This window comes from Leptonychotes weddellii, chromosome 10 (assembly GCF_054177405.1).
Source record: "Leptonychotes weddellii isolate Sample4059 chromosome 10, ASM5417740v2, whole genome shotgun sequence".
Lineage (NCBI taxonomy): Eukaryota > Metazoa > Chordata > Mammalia > Carnivora > Phocidae > Leptonychotes > Leptonychotes weddellii.
The window spans coordinates 78,736,090-78,748,151 of NC_138378.1; the positions used below are offsets into that span (position 1 = coordinate 78,736,090).

Consider the following 12,062-nt stretch of genomic DNA (forward strand, 5'->3'; position numbering starts at 1 on the left):
TTTGGGTCTGGTGGTCAGGCGCATTGGAAGAACACAGGTGATGCTGGGGTCGGGAACATTGGCGAGTGTAAGAATGCTGTCCAGAATAGGAAATTGGAAAGGGGGCTGTTGCAGGTGGGGAGGGGAGTTCACTTCTGTTTGAGACACTCTGCTCCTCAGTGGGCTTGTAGCGTGGCCCAGGGGGTGGAGCTAGCTGGAGGTCAGCTGAGAGGTCCAGACAAAATGCAAACATTGGGGAACATCCTTGGAGTGGCATTTGCTGGAGCCCAGAGGGGATCGAGGATTGAGGGAAATGGCATGGAGGGGTTTAGAGCTGGGGCATTTCTGAACTGAGACTTTGAAAGGGCCTCTCTCAACTAGCCTCCATACTCTAGCATTGCCAGTAATCACCTGATAACTACCTTGTTCCTTTTTCAAAGTCTCCCTTCGTAAGAACTTGCTGCCTCCTGCTTTTTAGGGGGACAAGGGTTGGTGCGTTAGCATCTCTAAGAGTTAAAAGTCTTCCCTAAATTGAGCCCACGTGTCCCTCTCTAAAGCTTTACCCATTTTCCAGTTCCATCCCTTGAAACGAGTCTAATTCTGTGCCAGACTAACAAACTTCAGGTGTGTAAAGACTTTCACGAGTTTTGTCTTCTTCAGAACCTAAAGGGACCTGTTCCTCTATGGTTTTGCACTGTCTTGCTTGCTCTGTGTCCCCTCAGGGGCAGCCCCGAGGGAAGCCCGGGTTCAGGTATGGTCTGGGCAGAGAGGGCCCGTCACTGCCTGTGCTACGGGTCCTGTTCCGGTCAGGTCATGGCTGTGTGTGTGTCCAGCTATGGCTTGGGACCCGTTAGCTTCTATGAAATCAGCTTACAAAGTTGCAACCTACAAGAAACAGAGGGAGGGAGGGATTTGTGTATCTAGTAAGGGGAAATAGTATTTTGCCACCTTGTCATGTATGTAAATACATAACGGATCATGTTGTAAGATATATTTCTTACTGTGGATTATAGTAAAGAAGTTGCAAAAAACCCTGGGTTATAGGACCCTTTGAAGCTGCCAGATCATCATATTATGTGTATCATCAGCTAGTCTTTCACCTCTCCTGATCCCTAAGACATTTTTATGTGCACTACTGCCGTCTTTGATTTGCACATATATGGTTTGGGGACTAAGTATAAGACTCTATTTATCCTGTTAGATTTTTTTCTCTCCAGCTGTTGACCTTTTGGCACCTGGTCCTTTCATTTAACATGGCTTTATCCCTCTTATTTTCAACATCTGCCTATTTAATAAGTGTGCCTTGTCTATCATTATTGGTAAATAATAACAGGACAATTCTGAGGACAGAGCCCTATGGCAGACCACTAAAGACCCCCCCCCCCCAGGGGCGCCTGGGTGGCTCAGATGGTTAAGCGTCTGCCTTCGGCCCAGGTCATGATCTCCAGGTCTTGGGATCGAGCCCCATGCTGGGCTCCCTGCTCAGCAAGGAGTCTGCTTCTCCCTCTTCCGCTGCCTCTCCGCACTGCTCCTGCTCTCTCTCTCTCTCTCTGTATCTCTCTGTCTCAAAATTCGTTAAAAAAAAAAAAAGACTCCTCCCTTCCCCGCACCCGGGTTGCTACACCACTTGAGTCTGAGCATGGTCATTCTGCCAGTGGTGAGCCAGCCTGCCTGGCCTGTAATTCTCTACTGCTGGCCCTCAAAGGGGTCATGGCAGGCCTTAGGCAATGTAAACATCCATAGCCCAAGTAGCAAATGCAAATGCCTACAAGGGCTTGGCAAGTGACACGAATGAATGAAGTGATAACTAATTCAGGCAATTAATAAGTAATCTCTGACCCCTGGCCTTGGTGTCAAGAAAGCAGCATGGAATGGTGAGGCTGGGGGCAGGCCCGAGCAGTAGCCGCGGCTCGTCAGCCAGGTAGAAGTGTGGACCTTCAAGACAATCTCGGTTTCATGTAAAATTTGGTTTTTTAATATTGGCAAGACAAACAAGAATCTAACACTGTGTAGGCCAAACAAAACAGATCTGTGGCTGATTTGGCTTACAGTCCTTGAGTTTGTGATCTATCAGACAGGACGTCTCCCAGTCTCCTGGTCCAAAAACCATACGACACAAAACAGTGAGGTTAGTTGGATGTTGATGGGTTGATGGCCTTTGTTGAACCTGGCTCCTTGTGGTTCCCTTAGTTACTCTCTCAGGAATCTTACTGGGGCTGGTCTTGCTCGGTGCACCAGAGTTGGGAATGATGCTTGCTCTTTTCTTGCTGATGGCACCTTCTCTGGATGGCGTTTTTCTTCCAGGATCCCCGGCACATGTTGAGGAATGCATCAGTGGGATCCCCTGGCCGAGAAACTGGAATTTAGCATTTCTTAAAATCTCCCCGCACCCATCCTGGCTTCACTTCCCTCGTTTTTGTGTCCACTCTTCCCTTTCTTCTCTTTTTGGTCTAAAGAGCATTTTCTTTCCCAGGGAACTCAGAGGCCCAAGCGTCAGCCTAGCCCTTCCTTGTTCTTGTTCACAAACCAAAAATAACTTTTTAAATCCTTTTAGTTGTCTTGACCATTTTGGGGAAGCCTCAGCTCCCGCAGCATTAGTCTTCCTGACACTGTTTTTGTAAATCCACGCTACTCCCTCATGTTTCTTTGGGGTTATGCATGCTCCTTCTGTCTTTTACACATAAGCATGTAAAATTTGGCCACTTCAGACTTCGTTGCCTTTGCTGTCACCGTGGTTTAGGTTTCTGAGAAGGAAGGAAGGGACGACTGGGTGATCAACCACATTCCTAGAGGAAAGGTTTCATTCCTAGTTCCACGTTCGGAGAGACAGTCAGGGAAAGGCGGCCTCGTCCGTGGCCGGTGGGGGATGGGAGGACTTTCACCGGGCTGAGAGAGTGTTCGTGCAGCAGCTGTGGGCAGGAGACACCGAAGTGGTTAAGATACGGACCTTGTCATGAAGGAGCTCCCATCTGCTCGGGGAGGCAGCTGCTTGAATGATAGCAGGGGCCTGTGGAAAGTGCTGCTAAGGCATGTACAAGGTGCTGCAGGAGCCCAGGGGACAGGAGCCACAGGGCAGTCTGCCAGCCAGGTCAGGGAGGAGGTGCCATTGAGCTGGTACTTGAAGGATAAGCCAAGGTGGCCCCACAGAGGCTGGGAAGGGCATCCCAGGCAGTGAGCACTGCATGTGCAAAGCTCAGAAAAGCATGTTGGAAAAGCACAAGGGTCCTTTGTGGCCAGAATGGGGCAGCGATGAAGATGAGGTGGGAACCCTAGGCTGGGGTCTCTGCTCACCTTCCACTGGGCTAATCCCAAATCCCACCTTCCCACCGCTGCTTTGGAGCCCATGCATGATGGGCACCTTCCACAGTCTGGGGACTAGTATCAATTTAACCATCTGTTTATCCACTCTATGCTACACCTTATAGAAAAGTTGCAAAAAGAGTACCTGGGACTCCCACATACTAAAATTGTTCACATTTTGCTTTATTTGCTTTATCATTTTCTCTCTGTATGTGTATTTTTTATATGCATATCATATTTTTCTGAACCACTTGAGGTTAAGTTAGAAATACTATGTTCCTTTATCCTGAATACTTCAGTGTGTGTGTGTGTGTGTGTGTGTGTGTGTGTGTCCTGAGGACAAAGACATTCTTTTACATAATCAGAGTAAAATGATTCAAGCCAAGAAGACTGAGATTGGCACAGTGTGATCTTATCCGCGTCCATATTCAAATTGCATCAGATGTCCCATGGTGTACCTTCCAGCTGTTGTCCCCAGTCCGTGATCTAACGCATGAACATGCATTTCTCTGTCTTGTCTCTTCAGTAAGCCCAAGATGTTTGCAGAGATGTTTGTCTTTCTTGTCTTTGAAATTTTTGAAGACAACAATCCAGGTGCTTTCTAACATACCCTCCAGTTTGGGTTTATCTGATGTTTCCTCATAATTACATTTGGGTTGTACATTTTGGCTGGAATTCTGTGTGAATGATGTTACATCCTTCTCAGTGTATCATATCAAGAGTCTCATGATGTTGGCCACAGTATTGGTGACGATGAGTACTCTGATCATTTGGTTCAGGTGGTATCTGCCAGATTTCTCTTTGCTGTTTTAACTCAGTGATTTTTGAGGAGATATTTTGAGACCATGTCTATATCCTGTGCCCCATTAAGCTTTCACCTCCTAGTTGTGGCATCCACTGATGACTTTCCAAATCTATTGTCCCTTCTATATTTTTTTTGTTGGCAGTCTACTGTAAGGAAGAGCTTTCCTTTCTAGAGGGATGAATTCTGCAAGCTGAATTTCGCATCTTCGTATTAGTTTTTAACTTGCTGGGCTGAACCCCTTGGCTCCTTCCCTTTTTTGCCCTCCCCCGTCTGTGTGCTTTGCTGGACATCAGGTGTATAGTGGTGGTTCTTGGGCTTGAGAAGAGGCCTGGATCTTGGTCCGACTAGCAGCTTGCTTGTGACTGGCATGACTGGCTCGGCAGGGGCTGAATGCACGTGGTGTCCGATCATCAGTGTTTCTCTCCAGCCTGGCTGGGGCTGGGAGTGGGAATGTCATCTTGTCACCAGCTCTCAGAGCTCGGCCAGGGCTTAAGTGAGGACAGTAACAGGCAGAGAAAAAAACTGTGGTTTCCTTCCCACTAAAAAGCTCTGGCTGACCTCTGGTCCAGGCTGCGTATGTCCCTCAAAGCTGCTCACCCCCTCCACACACTTAAAGGCATATTGCTTCTTGGGGTGTTTGGTTAGCTTTCTCCCGACAAACACCGAAATCAGCATGGTCCCGGTGTCACTTTGGTCATTGCGAGTTAAAGATCTTTTTGTGAGTCCTTAATAAATGCTTGGTGTCTGGGGAGCCTCATCCGCACGATTGATCTTAGGCTCTAAAAGGATCTGAGAACATTCAGAATTCTGGATTAGGACCTCTTAACGATCTGCCTTTCCTTTCTGTTGGTGCAGCTAGCTGGGCAAGGAGACCTGAAGATGAAGATGAGTTCAGGCTTGAGCTGTTTCAGGGACAGAGTGTGCAAGAAATGCAGGGTTTAGGTATGCATCTGCATGGTATGAAGCAGGGCAGTGCTTTTCTACTATCATGGCTCATCTTTTTCCTTTTTTCTCTCTTTCTTTCTTCAGACAGGCTCAGAGCTCAGCCCAGTTGATGGACCTGTTCCAGGTCAGATGGACTCAGGGCCAGTGTACCATGGGGACTCACGGCAGCTAAGCGCCTCAGGGGCGCCGGTCAATGGTGCTAGAGAACCCGCTGGACCCAGTCTGCTGGAGGCTGGGGGTCCTTGGCGAGTAGACCAGAAGCCCAACTGGGACGGTGCCCCGGGCCCAGCTCACACTGCTCGCCTGGAAGATGCCCACGATCTGGTGGCCTTTTCGGCTGTGGCCGAAGCCGTGTCCTCTTACGGGGCCCTTAGCACCCGGCTCTATGAAACCTTCAACCGTGAGATGAGTCGCGAGGCTGGGAACAACAGCAGGGGAGCCCGGTCAGGGCCCGAGGGCTGCTCTGCTGGCAGCGAAGACCTGGACACGCTGCAGACGGCCCTGGCCCTCGCTCGGCATGGCATGAAGCCACCCAACTGCAACTGCGATGGCCCGGAGTGCCCTGACTACCTCGAGTGGCTGGAGGGGAAGATCAAGTCTGTGGTCGTGGACGGCGGGGAGGAGCGGCCCAGGCTTCCAGGGACTCTGCCTTCTGCTGAGGCTGGCCTCCCAGCGCCAAGCACCCGGCCAATCCTCAGCTCTGAGGTCCCCCAGATACCTCCCCCCGAGGGCCTGCCCCTGTCCCAGAGTGCCCTGAGCATCGCCAAGGAAAAGAACATCAGCCTGCAGACGGCCATCGCCATCGAGGCCCTCACACAGCTCTCCTCTGCCCTCCCTCAGCCTTCCCACTCCACCTCCCAGGCTTCTTGCCCCCTCCCTGAGGCCTTGTCCCCTCCTGCCCCTTTCCGGTCTGCCCAGTCCTACCTCCGGGCCCCCTCGTGGCCTGTGGTCCCGGCTGAAGAGCATGCGTCCTTTGCTCCTGATGGCCCTGCCTTCCCGCCAGCAACTCCTAGAACAGAGTTTCCTGAAGCCTGGGGCACTGACACCCCACCAGCAACTCCCCGGAGCTCTTGGCCCATGCCCCGCCCGAGCCCTGACCCCATGGCTGAACTGGAGCAGCTGTTGGGCAGTGCCAGTGATTACATCCAGTCAGTATTCAAGCGGCCCGAGGCCCTGCCCACCAAGCCCAAGGTCAAGGTGGAGGCGCCCTCTTCCTCCCCAACCCCATCCCCATCCCCCATGCTCCAGAGGGAGGCTCCCGCACCATCTGCAGAGCCCGACGCCCACCAGAAGGCCCAGACCGCCCTGCAGCAGCACCTTCACCATAAGCGCAGTCTCTTCCTGGACCAGGCCCACGATGCCTCCTTCCCCGCTCCCACGGAGCCTCCTGCTCCGGGCTGGTGGGCCCCACCAAGCTCACCTGCCCCACGGCCTCCGGACAGACCACCCAAGGAGAAGAAGAAGAAGCCCCTGACACCAGCTGGAGGTCCCGCGGGAACCGAGAAGGCCACTCCTGGGTTCAAGCCCAGCGTCCGGAAGCCCATTCAGATCAAGAAGTCCAGGCCACGGGAAACGCAGCCTCTCTTCCTGCCTCTGCGGCAGATCATCCTGGAAGGGCGGAGGTCCCCAGCCTCTGAGGATGCGCAGGCACATCCACCTGCCCCTGTCCCCGCCTCACAGGGCTCTGCTGTCCCCCCGCCCCCAGAACCTTCTCTTGCGCTATTTGCACCTAGTCCCTCTGGGGACAGCCTGCTGCCCCCTACTCAGGAAATGAGATCCCCTAGCCCCATGGCGACCCTGCAGCCGGGCTCCGCCGGCCCTCTTCCCCCTGCCGATGACAAGCTGGAAGAGCTCATCCGGCAGTTTGAAGCTGAATTTGGGGATAGCTTTGGGCTTCCTGGCCCCCCATCTGTGCCCATTCAGGACCCCGAGAACCAGCCAACGTGTCTCCCAGCCCCCGAGAGCCCTTTTTCTACCCGCTCCCCCAAGCAAATCAAGATTGAGTCTTCGGGGGCTGTGACTGTGCTCTCAACCACCTGCTTCCATTCAGAGGAGGGGGGCCAGGAGGCCACACCCACCAAGGCCGAGAACCCCCTCACACCCACGCTCAGTGGCTTCCTGGAGTCACCTCTTAAGTACCTGGACACACCCACCAAGAGTCTGCTGGACACACCTGCAAAGAGAGCCCAGGCCGAGTTCCCCACCTGCGATTGTGTTGGTAAGTCCGCCCAGGGGTCAGGGAAAGTGGAGGCCTGGTGGGCTTGGGTGTCTAGGCTCAGTCTCTTGTCTGGCAAACATTTACTGTATGCCAACGCCCCCCCCCCCGGGGGGGGGGGGCCTGGGGACACTGAAAAGTTCTCATAAGCTAGTGGAAGAGCCCGCGAAGGAAGCAGATAGTGATGCTGCGTGGTGTGTAGCACGTCGGTGGAGGTCCGCGCTGGTGCTTTGTCACACACACGGAGGCGAAGGCCTCGTGGAGGCCTGCCTGTGTGAGATGGTGCTGGTGTTGAGGCCTGAGCTGGGTGGCTGTGAGAGGGCAGGGCTTATTTGGACTGCTCTTGGTCTAGGGGGAGCAGAAGGGGCGGAGTGCATGTGGGTATGAACCCAAGGTGGCCTGGGGGGCAGGCGGGGGCCAGATCTTGCAGGGGCCCAACAAGTTGGGGTCAAGAGTTTGACTTGACCTCATTGGTATAAGTGAGCTTCTGAGAGTTGTAAAGCAAGGAATGATCTGTCACCTTGTGCTTCTGAAAGACTTTTCTGGCTGGTGGTGGGGAAACCTGTAAGAAAGGTGTCATGAGCCAGGCAAGAAGGAGCGCAGGCCTGCCTGAGAGAGTGGGCGGAGGGACCTCTTGGGAGGACATATGGGGTATGGACAGCCCGGGGTCTCTGCCTGGGTGGTGCTGGTCCCCGAGAACGGGCCGAGAGCCCGGAGCTCTGAGTTGTGGGTTTGGACACAGTTGGCGTCCAGGCTGTGCTGAGGCTGTGGTGTGGGTAAGAGAGCGGAGGAGCCTTGCCTTCCTTCCTGTGAATAATCAGGAGCAAGGCTGCGAGGACTGCGCCTGGGGGCTCCTGTCTTGGGAGGTCACTGAAGTGTTGGGAAGCCCCAGGTCTCCTCTAGGGCTGTGGCTCTCTGCTGTGTATGGTGTGTTCCATTAAAGACGTGTTTCACGTGTTGCTCAAAAAGCACATTGATGCTAGTGAGGAGCATGTTGAAATTCTTGCGATTTTAGGATACACCAACCAGGCCTTACAAAAAAGCTGTGTTCTCTGCTTGTTAAGTTAATGTCGGGTCAGTGGTGTGATTCGTTGCGATGCTGCATCCTTGCAGTAAGGAGGAGCTGGGCTGTCCCGCTCATTCCAGCTACCCCAGACTCCTGTACTCCAGACAAGGAATCACTTGGGGAACAAGGAAACGTTGGCCCCAGTGTTTCTGTCTGGGGGTGAACAGAGGTGCAGGGTCCTGCCAAATGCTCCCAGACATGTTCTGGGATTGTGGTTCCCTTTGAGGGCTAACCCTGTTCATTCTTGGATCTTAATAATGAGATGACATTGAGGGCCTCCTTATTTCTCAGCATTTTGGAGAAGCTTGTTCCGATCATAGGAAGGGGGCCCTTCCCTTTGCCCCTTTCCCTCCTTGCATTAGTATGAATCTGTCCCATCTACCTTGTGTTTAGTACACTGTCAGGTATGTCTCCCCCCTGCAGTGTAAGACCTAACCTTACATAGTGCTTAGGCCATAGTTGGTCCTTACTAAATATTTTAGTTGTTGAATTCAATTATTTGGAGGTGATATTTGATCAAACCAGTTTTTAAAATTTGAGTTCTAATTCCATCACTTCCTCATGCATAAAATGAAAATGATAATGACATCCCCTCACCAGGGCTGTTGGAGGGAATAAATTAGCTAGCATGGGTATAGCCCTTAGACTGGTGTCTGGCACATAGTAAGCACTCCAAGAGTGCTGGCAGTCCCGACGCGTATTGAGTGCAGTAAGGCAAGAGAAAGAAGTAAAAAATACGTATTAAAAAGGAAGAAAAGTGTTGGCTGTTACTTTATTCATCAATCATTTATTGATTACCAGCTCTGTATTAAGTACTGTGAAGGATAAAAATTAGGAGACATGGCTCATCTCTGAAGGACCTTGCAGTGCGCTCCAAGTGGCATCTGAAGCCACAAGACACTCAGTCAGCCCTCCGGCAGGCGTCAGCCAGATCCCTGTGTGGTCACATGGATGTGGCTGGACGGTAAGAGTGCTCTGAACCCCCAGGCCTGGTTGTCATTACCGAGGGCAATGTTTTCTTTTGGAAACTCTTGTTCCAAGCTGGGTGTTGAAACAGCAGTGAACCCCAAGAGCACGCGCGCCATCTTCGTGGCATCAGGGGCCAGCCGGCAGGGGTGAGGCCAGCAGCCCGGGCCCTCAGAGCTCTGCATTCCCCCGGAGAGGACTAGCGAGGAGAGGAGAGGAGCGGGCAGGGGAGTGTGGGCGTCACACAAACCCGGCAGCCGGGAAGTGTGCGCCTCAGCCAGGGAAGGGCCAGTCCTTTATTGCTCCAGTTTGTGTTTTCTCTGTATCCGGTCCTAAACAGAGAATTCAAACCGACCCTACCTCATGTGGTTAAATGTTAACTTATGGGGACATGCTTAGTGGGAGACAGTAGACACAAGCAGTACATAAATGATCATCTCAGCTATGTTACAGAAGGAAAGGAAGGAAGGGAAGGAAAGGAGAGAAGGAAAGGGGAGGGGAAGGAAGGAAGGGAAGAAAGGAAGGAAGGAAAAGACTGGTAGGAAATATGTCAATAGTGGTTGTCTCTCTGGTCAGTGGGTGACTTTTCCCTTATATGTTTTCTGAACTTTCTGTAATGAAATACGTATTTTATAATCAAGAAATGTTTTGAAAGTGTATCCTGGAAGTAGCCTGGAAGACAGATGGGTGAAGGGTGATGACCTTGCGGCAGAAGACTGGTTAGGGAGCTATTGAGAAGAAGAAGAAGAAGAATTGTAATCGTAGTAATAATAATATTTATGAAACACTTGCTCTGCTCCAGGCAGTGTGCCAAGTACGCTACAGTTACCAACTCATTTAATTCTCATAACATCTACATGAGGGGAGTACTATCAGGAGTTCCATCTTAATGATGACGGAAGCAAACCTAGATTCAGTAATTTACCCAGGTCATACATCTAGCACACCGTAGAAGTGAGATTTGAATCTAGGCAGTTGGACCCTTAACCAGCACACGATACTGTGATTGAAATTGTTGAGAAAGGAGTCCTAAGTAAAACAGTGGTATTAAGAGTGAAGAGGGCCAAGGAAGAAGGGATTCACATGGCAACAGCTTCGTGAGGTGCTGGGGTTTGTTTTAGGGAGAGCCATCCTGTTTTCCAGAAGTATCTGCAGATCCCACCTCTGGACAGTTGCTTCCATCAGTGTGGCAGAATTTGTCTCCGTGAACTCGGGCTCAGGACATGGGTTAGGAGTAAAGGCTGCTCACTCTGGGATTAATGTCAGATGGGAACCGTCTCATGTTCCAGAAACTCATCCTATCAACAGTGGCAGGTAGAGAGGTGCAGATTGCAGGTCAGTTTGAGGAAGAATTTTCCATTGAAGTGACAGTGAGATTTGGAGATGCCATTATGCGCTAATAATAAACAACTTTATAAAAGCATAAAAAGATTTTATAGCATAGCAAAAGAAACTTAATATTCAGTATGGTGACTTTTGCCAAATCAGCAGTTTTGGCCAATATGGGCTTCACTGAGGAACCAAAAACCCGTATACGAAGAGCACTGTTTTTCTCTTGTATAAAGACTTACGAGTTTCTGAAGGTATGGGTGGCATTCATATGGAATTATTCTCCAAATCTTGAAATCCTGGAATTAAAGGCACCTCTTGAAGCTTCAAAGAAATAAATTTAGAAGACATGAAAGGAAATGCCTTTCTCCAAAAGGTAGTATGATATGTACAGGTTTGGGAAAACTTAACGCAAGTGGAAGTTTTATTTTAGATTATTGGAGGAAGAGAGTATTGATGTATTTTTAATATTTTGCGGCACACATTAGAGATCCCCTTAACCGTCCTGTAATACCATTGTCAGAGACTGGACAGTGAGCTGCTATGACTAGGCCCTCTACGTATTTTATCTATTCCTAGAAATGGGGAGATTCACAAGTGAGCCAGTTTAGGACAGAGAATGAGTTCAGATGACGTTTTAGTGGGAAAGCGTCCTTGGAGGTCATCTGCTCATCCCTTTATCGTTAAGGAAACAGGTTTGTGTTAACTTTTGAGTCTTGTCCCCCTGTCTGTGAGGAGCATCCCACAGGCAGCTGTGGACATTAAACCATAAGAAAAGCAGATGAAGACAGATTTTAGGAGGCACCTTCATAGAAATGACGTATTTTTATCCAGTTGATCATTTGCCTTAAAGAAGTAGCCAGAGGCCAGTATAAGAAAAAAACATGTCCTTTTGCCTGGAGCATGGTGAAAGTCTGGGTGAGAGAGGTGTTGTCCAGCAAATGTGGCCGGGAGCAGTGTCCACTGGGTAACTTCAGTCCGGACCACAATTCTGAATGGGGGACACAGAGACTTACCTCTGTTTACAATCATGGGAAGTCTATTTCCTGTAGTTTTTATGAGAAGGTATTCCCCACCCCCACCCCCCACCTCTCATTCAGTTTGAGATGAAGAGGAACTTCATGTGTTTTAAATATTTTCTTTAGACAATGGAATATTTGGATCCCAGCATAAAGGTGGGGAATCTGACTCTGGGGAGGGTATCAGAAGTTCCTGGAGGAGGTGATGTTTGAGGTGAGAAGTTTAATGGATTAATAGGAAGAAGATAGAGTGTTCCAGGCAAAATGACATGAAGATTATGGAGATGAAAAATACATGAAAAACCACATGAAGACATAGAGGTGAGAAAACATGGAGACATGCAAGTAGTTCTTTTTTTAAAAGATTTTATTTATTTGACAGAGAGAGACACAGCACAAGAGGGAACACAAGCAGGGGGAGTGGGAGAGGGAGAAGCA

The 12,062-nt window shown here is 50.4% G+C and overlaps 1 protein-coding gene across 7 annotated transcripts in view; it reads left to right on the top strand.

The window, feature by feature from the left end:
• TET3 (tet methylcytosine dioxygenase 3) overlaps positions 1–12,062 on the top strand; it is a 98,866-nt gene that overhangs the window by 45,804 nt on the left and 41,000 nt on the right. For all 7 annotated transcript variants that reach the window (XM_081833705.1, XM_081833706.1, XM_081833702.1 and 4 more), the window contains one exon: positions 5,114–7,247. In XM_081833705.1, coding sequence (XP_081689831.1) covers positions 5,114–7,247 — 2,134 coding nt within the window. The remainder of the gene's footprint in view (positions 1–5,113; positions 7,248–12,062) is intronic.